We start from the raw sequence: 8945 nt of genomic DNA on the forward strand, positions 1-8945 counted from the left end.
ATTAAAAAATGGTCACCTTGATCATAAAATAAAATTTATGATGAAAAATTGGTTAACAATGTCCAGAGGTCACTATTAACCTCAAAGAGAATTATCTGGTTGACTCATTTTTGGCCAAACAAATCGTTCTAATGTAAGTTTTTGAACAGTGTAATAACATATGCAAAAGCAATATAGTTAATATTAAATATATAAAAAATGCAAAAATTAAAAAACAAAAATGTTGCAGAAGGATATCTGAAGATAATTCAGGTGAGAGTTACGTTAAAGAAAAAGTTTTAGGTTTTATTTGTTATTTTAACTACTAAAAATCTTTAAAAAATTTCATTTGTTATACCTAAAAATGGTCTTTTTTTAGCAAAAGAGAATTTAGTAGAAAAAATTTAGTGACCTTTTATAAGAATGTGACAGCATTTGCATAGAATATGAAACTTTTTTTTTAATTCTATTAAATATCATAAATTCACAGGCTTTTACAAATGAACACAGAAATCTCTTTTTGCCTAACCATTCTGGTCTTTTAACGACTGGATTTTAAAAACTTGAATGGTAAGTCCAATTTAAAAAAGTTGCTTTTTTTTTTCATAGTATACAAGTGTGTTCATTTTTCATCCCTAAAAAACTCATTCAATACAATCCTATTTCTCAAAAATTGTTACAGAGTCTTCTAACCAAAACAGTAACTCATGATTAGGATCAGCTCTTTTTTTTAATAAATTACTATACAAATTCACTTGATATCTTGTATAAGCATAATTCTTTCTTTAAGTTGGTCTGGATGTGCAAACTTCATTCACTCCTGGATTCACTAGAAATGCTAATGAAATTATTTGTGAAAAGACTAACTTACTTGGTAAATGTGTAAATTATTATTGGATTTTAATTGCCATCATTTTTTAAAAACTTTTAGATTATTATTTTGTGGGTGTTTATGTATAACATATTTAAGTGATATTTTCTCAAAAAATAGTTAAGACCAGCATATACTTGATTACTTCCTCTGCATCATTATGCAAGTAATCAAACATATGCTGGTCTCAACATATTAGTATTCTGCCTACATCTGCATGTCAAGCATATCAAGTCATAGATAACTTTAACTAGAGCCTATACAAAATTAAATGCAACTGCTTAGCTTTCAAAGCCTAAGTCAAGTATCTCATGCAAATGAGAAGTTTGACTTAACCTTAGTAAGCTAGTGGTAAGAGCGGTAAGAATGATAATAGTGTAATGGTTAAAGTAATAATAATATCCAATTAAGATTATAATAAAAGTAATCAGTTGAGTTCAGATATTGTTAAGAATTTAACATAAAATGGATCATTTAAATTTAAATTTATATCCTATGCAAACATAGCAAGCAGTTTTTTAACATTTTTAAATTTAATTTTTATTTTGATATTATAAAATTGTGTTTAATGTAAACTAGTGTAACCATGTTTTGAAGATCCTTTACAAAAGTTTGTGAGGATTCTGAAAGTGGCATGTCTTTCAGATGAGCTTTTTTGTTAAAGTTGTTGAACAACTTGAAAAAAAAAAACTTTATAGTAATTTTTGAAATCCAGAGTAGTATAGTGAAAGTAAATCCATGAAATAAGTTTATGTAGTTTAAAATCCTTTTATAAGTTTTTACTCTTAGGTCAAGAAATATCATGCAACAAAGCAAAGCCCTTGGTGGAGTGTAATCATAGATGCATTAATAAATTGAAATATCTTTTTCATTATTTTATAATCCTTCATAATTTCTACTGGTATTTAATGACACTTTTAGCTGTCATTTCGAAAATTTGTTTGCTGTCATTTTTGTCTGAGTGTCTGAAACCATTTAACAATCAACTCTTAACCACTACAAATTAAAATCTTTGTTTTTTTGTTTATATAATGCCAGTTGAAATTTCTTTAACATTGCACACCTGTGGCCATCGATGTTGCAAAGCTATTTTACAAAGAATGCCTGATTCTGTTAGTATACATGTTCTGTACATTTTTTAACAGATTTTTCCTTCTCATTTGAGAGTTTGTTGCTCCTCAAATTGTAAAAAAAGAGAAATTATAACTTTATTTTCAATAACATTTTGATTCAGAACACTAATTTGCGAAGGTTGCCGATGAAGAGATCTATATGTAAGCTAGACTTTCTTTTACATACACGTGTGTGTGTGTGTGTGTGTGTGTGTGTGTGTGTGTGTGTGTGTGTGTGTGTGTGTGTGTGTGTGTGTGTGTGTGTGTGTGTGTGTGTGTGTGTGTGTGTGTGTGTGTGTGTGTGTGTGTGTGTGTGTGTGTGTGTGTGTGTGTGTGTGTGTGTGTGTGTGTGTGTGTGTGTGTGTGTGTGTGTGTGTGTGTGTGTGTGTGTGTGTGTGTGTGTGTGTGTGTGTGTGTGTGTGTGTGTGTGTGTGTGTGTGTGTGTGTGTGTGTGTGTGTGTGTGTGTGTGTGTGTGTGTGTGTGTGTGTGTGTGTGTGTGTGTGTGTGTGTGTGTGTGTGTGTGTGTGTGTGTGTGTGTGTGTGTGTGTGTGTGTGTGTGTGTGTGTGTGTGTGTGTGTGTGTGTGTGTGTGTGTGTGTGTGTGTGTGTGTGTGTGTGTGTGTGTGTGTGTGTGTGTGTGTGTGTGTGTGTGTGTGTGTGTGTGTGTGTGTGTGTGTGTGTGTGTGTGTGTGTGTGTGTGTGTGTGTGTGTGTGTGTGTGTGTGTGTGTGTGTGTGTGTGTGTGTGTGTGTGTGTGTGTGTGTGTGTGTGTGTGTGTGTGTGTGTGTGTGTGTGTGTGTGTGTGTGTGTGTGTGTGTGTGTGTGTGTGTGTGTGTGTGTGTGTGTGTGTGTGTGTGTGTGTGTGTGTGTGTGTGTGTGTGTGTGTGTGTGTGTGTGTGTGTGTGTGTGTGTGTGTGTGTGTGTGTGTGTGTGTGTGTGTGTGTGTGTGTGTGTGTGTGTGTGTGTGTGTGTGTGTGTGTGTGTGTGTGTGTGTGTGTGTGTGTGTGTGTGTGTGTGTGTGTGTGTGTGTGTGTGTGTGTGTGTGTGTGTGTGTGTGTGTGTGTGTGTGTGTGTGTGTGTGTGTGTGTGTGTGTGTGTGTGTGTGTGTGTGTGTGTGTGTGTGTGTGTGTGTGTGTGTGTGTGTGTGTGTGTGTGTGTGTGTGTGTGTGTGTGTGTGTGTGTGTGTGTGTGTGTGTGTGTGTGTGTGTGTGTGTGTGTGTGTGTGTGTGTGTGTGTGTGTGTGTGTGTGTGTGTGTGTGTGTGTGTGTGTGTGTGTGTGTGTGTGTGTGTGTGTGTGTGTGTGTGTGTGTGTGTGTGTGTGTGTGTGTGTGTGTGTGTGTGTGTGTGTGTGTGTGTGTGTGTGTGTGTGTGTGTGTGTGTGTGTGTGTGTGTGTGTGTGTGTGTGTGTGTGTGTGTGTGTGTGTGTGTGTGTGTGTGTGTGTGTGTGTGTGTGTGTGTGTGTGTGTGTGTGTGTGTGTGTGTGTGTGTGTGTGTGTGTGTGTGTGTGTGTGTGTGTGTGTGTGTGTGTGTGTGTGTGTGTGTGTGTGTGTGTGTGTGTGTGTGTGTGTGTGTGTGTGTGTGTGTGTGTGTGTGTGTGTGTGTGTGTGTGTGTGTGTGTGTGTGTGTGTGTGTGTGTGTGTGTGTGTGTGTGTGTGTACAAACACATGTGCAAAAATGTTGAGTTTATGTAGAAAATTATCAAGATATGGTTTTCTCCATTCATAGTGTAAACTTTCTTTTTAGCGGCTGCATCCAAACATGATGTACAGGTAATAACACAATTTCATTTATTACCCATCCATCAATCCAAATGCAAGATCATTCATTCATTTGAATCTGATATATAATAGTTTTTTTTTAAGCCTTCCTATGAGGTTTCTTTAAAAAATGTAACCAATGATTTTGAAGCTTATGCATATAATCGTAAAAGATCAGTTTGTCTAAAGGTGATTATTTTAAACCCTCAAAAAGTAATTTTTCTATAGCTTTTTAACATTCTTAAAATATTTTTTTTAATGAAAGTTCTTTAATATACAATTTATATTTGTATGTAAAGGGTTTGTAAAGATATTTAAAGTAAAATAGTGCTCAGATATCTGTAAAGATAAAAAATTTTCACTTTAAGAATGAAGCGGAACAAAACAATAGCGAAATGAATAAACGTCGGAAACTTTTAGATGGAGGTATGCTATCTCAGGTGGACTCTTTTCAAAATCTGCGTGCATATAACAGTTTACAAGACGATCCTTCGGCTTCTAATCTTTATGTTGACTTTAGCATTGATCAAAGTAAGAGATTTAAAATTCGTGAAAAAAGTTTTTGGTTATTTGTTTGTTTTTTTTCAAAATGAAGCAAATAGTTTTGTAAAGGTTTTTTTTGATTGTTTTTTTGTTTTTTTTTGTTACCTTAGTTACTATAGTAAAAATATAGTGCATTGTAGTAATAAGTTTTGTATTAAAAATTCAGGATCTTGACAGCAAATTGTTTTAGCAAATAAAGCTCATAAAAAGTAATAATTAAACATGACAGCAAATTGTTTTAGCAAATAAAGCTCATAAAAAGTAATAATTAAACATAAGAAGACCCGGAGCATTCGGTATCAAAAGTAATGACGGTACCGAAAATCGGGAGAAGTCGATATTAATTACTTACTTTCGGTTTTATTATCATTATTTTCTTCTTATCGGTACTGGTTTTTTTCCTAACTATCGGTTAATAAAACAGCTGTTAATACTGACCACTACCAATTTTAATTACTGAAGTTAATGTTGTTCTTTTTTTAAGCTAATATTAAATATTTAAAGATAAATATTAATAAGATGTATGATATAATCGTATATTTTGTCAAAGCTACATTTATATGTTAATATAAGACTAAATACATGTATGTATGTACAGTATTGGACAAAACATTTGCAACCAATATCGAACAATACTAAAAAGTGTTCCTAATTTTACATGTCTTTAACACTTTTGATTAATTTATTAATTTTCGTGTACAAATAATGAACTTTGTGATGAACAAAACTTGAAGAACTTTGTCTCTAAACAGTTACATAGTTATTTCTCTAAATTAAATAAATGCAGCACTTTTATATAAAGAAACTAAATTAGCATTATTTGGTTGCAAATGTTTTGTCCAATACTGTATGTATGTATGTATGTATGTATGTATGTATGTATGTATGTATGTATGTATGTATGTATGTATGTATGTATGTATGTATGTATGTATGTATGTATGGATGCATGTATGTATGTATGTATGTATGTATGTATGTATGTATGTATGTATGTATGTATGTATGTATGTATGTATGTGTGTATGTATGTATGTATGTATGTATGTAAAAGTTAGTCTTAAATTCCTTTATAAGAATTGGTTGATGAAAATGGTGACCAGTTTGGAGGATACGAGGAAGACTTTTATAAAGATTCTCATACTCCGATTCCTATTCTAGAAGATGAAACTGAAAGGTCAGCAACACTCCAGCATGTTGTTCCTGTGGCTTGTGATCGTAAATCCGACCAAAATTTATTTGAGTTTAAGTGTTTCGACGAAGTAGAAAGAACCAGTACAAGCATTCATGATTCGTTTTCTAGTGGAATGAACAACTTTCGTAAAAGTAGTTCATCAAAAAGCAGTTTAGTTTCAGATAAAACAATCTGCAAAACATTAAAAACACGTGGTAGAGAAACACAAAATTTGGAACCTTGTTTCAATTTAACTAGTAACTTTAGTAACAAGTATGTAAGCAGAAATCAGATGTACGGTGACCAGTATTTTAAAACACTCGAAGCTCATGCAGAATATCTGAAAAAATTATCAAGCTTGCCTCGATTATCTTCTCCTACTTTCAATATCACTGAAAGCATCGACTTAAATGACAGTAAAATATCTGTTTCAAAACGAGAGAGCGAAATATCCGTTGTTCCAAAACGAGACTCAACGGATCGCCAAGAATATTTCAATGGCAATAATTTAACCATGCGTTATACTGATGAGAATGGTATGTTATTGATAAACAACTGCTTTGATACGATGAATAGTAAAGGTTCACAATCTCAATACGAAGTACCTGATGTTCTGAACGTTAATGGTTCGAAAAAAGAATTCGAAGAACCTGATGTTCTGAATATGAAGGAAACAAGACAGAAGTTTTTCGATTTAACTAAAAAATATCCTGACATGATTAAAGTGCCGGTTGTACAAAACGAAGTTTGTCCGTTTGTTCTTCAAAAGTCTTCATTGAATTTATGTGGGAAAGATTTCTCATGTGATAAATCAACTTCTAGTATTTCTAATCAAATGTCTTGTAATTTTGATGAAAAATGTTCAAAAGACGGCACTGAATCAATATGCGGCGAGTTTCGAAATAGGCATATTTTTGACGTAGAGAATGAAGCTTCCACGCTCAGGATGCCTCTAAGAGTGGAGGATTCAGAGTGCTATAATGAAAATCTTGATTTGAATTATTCGTTCGGTAAAAACCAAGCAAATTCTCTTTCACACTTTCAGACTATAAACTCTCCAAAAAGTTTGGCTCAGATTAAACGAGAAAATTTTTCTAATCGACAATTACCTGGAAGTGAATCTTTAACTGTAACTCAAAATTGGCAAAGCTCAGTTTTCCAGCTTGATGATCTCTTATATAGAAAGAATCAAATGGATTCAAAACAAATACAGCAGGCGTGAGTTTAATAATTTTGTTATGAGATCTATTTGATTTTTTGTTAGCAATTTTGTTGATTGTTACAAAGATTCTCAATGTTTTAGCGATCCGGAAGAAACCTTTGATTTCGTCGAGTGTTAACGAAGCGAAACAATTAAATATGAATTTTTCGCAAGGTTTACTCGCGTGTCAACGGATAACGGTTCTTGCGTTAATTGTTTTAAGAACAACTCAATTTAAAAGGTTCGAGTTTTAATAGATTCATTTGTAAAGATTCGAATCCTTCTAAAGTTTATATTATTTAGTGAATTTATATTATCTAGAGAACTTTTACGTTGCCGGTTTACGAGCTTAAAAGTGTTTTAGGCTTTTTTTTTTCCTGCTTTTGTGTTATTTTTAATCGTATTTATAAAAATATTGCATGCCTTTTGATCTTTAATAAGAATTATCTTATACAGTTAATTTAATCTAAAAAGGTTTGCCATCCGATAATGTAATCTTGTGATAAAAATAATCATGTGATAATAACTGTTGAAGATTTAGATTTGAGGGAAAAAACTTTACACCGAGTAAGAAAACTTTTTTTTAACAAAAATCTTGCTTTGTACTAATTCTTGACTATTTCTTTAACAACTTTTGGTAACTTTTTATCCTGTGCCAGCTTTCGCACTCCTAATAATAGAAGGTCTAGATACGTCGATTAGTTGCGCAAACGGTTTAGTAGAATTAAGTTCTATTGATTTGTATCAACCGGTTAACAACTTTAAGATATTAAAAGATTTAAATTTTTGGAACTGGTTGTTATTATCTTACTCTTTTTTTTTTTTTTTTTTTTTTTTTTTTTTTGTTTAAATAAAAATATATAGTAAATTAAGTAGTGTTATGTTTAAATCAAGTATTTAGCTGTGAGCTTTTTTGGACTTCGATAATTAGTTTGAGCTTTGGAATTTCGATTGCTGAACGTTTTCAAAAAGATGCTGTTAAGCGTATTAAAAATAAAAAGAAGTTTATGAAATTTTTTCGTAAAGTTTGTCGAGTTCGCTGTGGTTTTTCTAACGCAAAATTTTCAGTTAAAGAAATATTTTCAAAAATTTTTTTGCGGTTATCTTTATGACGTACTTTTTTTCTTTTTTTTTTAATATTGATTTTTTTATTTGTTGGTGAGGGTATGTATTCTCTTGGTTATCCTGTTATGGGCTTTTATTGTACAAAATAAACAATAGTCGAAAAAATTAGACCATTATCCATAATCTTCGTTTAAAAGACGTCATCTGTTTTTTATCTGCCGGATCACATTTCATTTGTACAATCCCTTACGCAAGAAAACGTATTTATAGACGGATACGTACCGGTGTGGGCTAATGCTTACCTGTAATAAACAGAATCTTGAACTCCGCAGTTGTATTTTTTCGCGGACGACTTTATGACAAAGTAAACAAAAAAAAAACTATGGAAATATAAGAGCATGCAAAAAAATCTTTTTGTTCTTTTAAAAAAAAAAAAATGCATCTTAAATTAATTTCAATATGTTTTTTTTTTTGTTTTTTTTTTTATATAAGAAAATATTAGTACTAAGTTACTGTTCGATAAGAAACTTATTTCATTAAAGAGTTCAAGGAATATTTCCTTAATTTGTCTTTTATTCAGGACAAAAATATGAGAATTAATATTACATTGAATGATGTTGACGGAATTCAAATAGTTTTAGTTGACTTACTGTAAAACATTTTATCTTATTATTAACATGTTTTCGAATTGTATTTCATTTTCTTTTTTCTCTCTTTTGATACTTAAGAAAGTTTTAAGAAATTATTACAGTTGTAAAAAAGTATCCTTAAAAGAAGAAACACTTTAGTACTCGCCTATTTGCTTGGTTTCTTATTAAAAAAAAAAAAAAAAAAACGTGTAAAAGTTTGTTGTTTTAAGAATTTCTGTTTTTTAATTCAATTTGAAATTTTACTGTCGCTCAATTTGATTATAGCGCAAAAAACTACTTTTGGATAAAACAAGCGCAAAATTGTTTCGGAGAACCAAACTGTTTTCGCGCGTTTTATTTGATCAATTTTTTTACTTAGCATGATTTTAAGCCCGCTTGACAGAGGAGTCTCTTGAAACCATGGTCCTATAAGAGATGGACTTGCAACCTTTTGTTTTACATCTAAGAGGCTTGAAACGCTGACTTTTTTTTTCTGTTTGTTAACCAACAGAATTAACAAAAAAGTAAATATAAACTGTTAATAAAAGTTTCCTTATATACGTGCGTTATTATTTTTTTCACCGAATTAGTTGTCTGCTTTCGGGATGATGACAA

General features: G+C 31.9%; 1 protein-coding gene across 14 annotated transcripts in view; it reads left to right on the forward strand.

Moving 5' to 3' along the window:
* The window catches only part of LOC145188340 (putative ATP-dependent DNA helicase HFM1), a 28260-nt gene extending 20650 nt beyond the window's left edge, over positions 1–7610 (forward strand). For 3 of the 14 annotated variants that reach the window (XR_016455088.1, XR_016455093.1, XR_016455094.1), the window contains 2 exons: positions 770–853; positions 1640–1709. Coding sequence is in view for 7 of the 14 variants with exons in the window: in XM_090096287.1 (XP_089952413.1) it covers positions 770–853; positions 1640–1709; positions 1914–1962; positions 2085–2124; positions 3705–3730; positions 3824–3907; positions 4087–4249; positions 5339–6653; positions 6739–6775 (1868 nt within the window). In the remaining 7 variants the exon portion in view is untranslated. Of the gene's footprint in view, positions 1–769; positions 854–1639; positions 1710–1913; positions 1963–2084; positions 2125–3704; positions 3731–3823; positions 3908–4086; positions 4250–5338; positions 6654–6738 lie in introns of those variants that run through there. The other 11 variants (XM_090096304.1, XM_090096305.1, XR_016455089.1 and 8 more) reach the window with 9 other exon arrangements.
* Positions 7611–8945: the final 1335 nt, after the last annotated feature.

This window comes from Hydra viridissima, unplaced genomic scaffold (assembly GCF_058129835.1).
Source record: "Hydra viridissima isolate aposymbiotic clone 2 unplaced genomic scaffold, HvirCarnegie_v1 scaffold_1, whole genome shotgun sequence".
Lineage (NCBI taxonomy): Eukaryota > Metazoa > Cnidaria > Hydrozoa > Anthoathecata > Hydridae > Hydra > Hydra viridissima.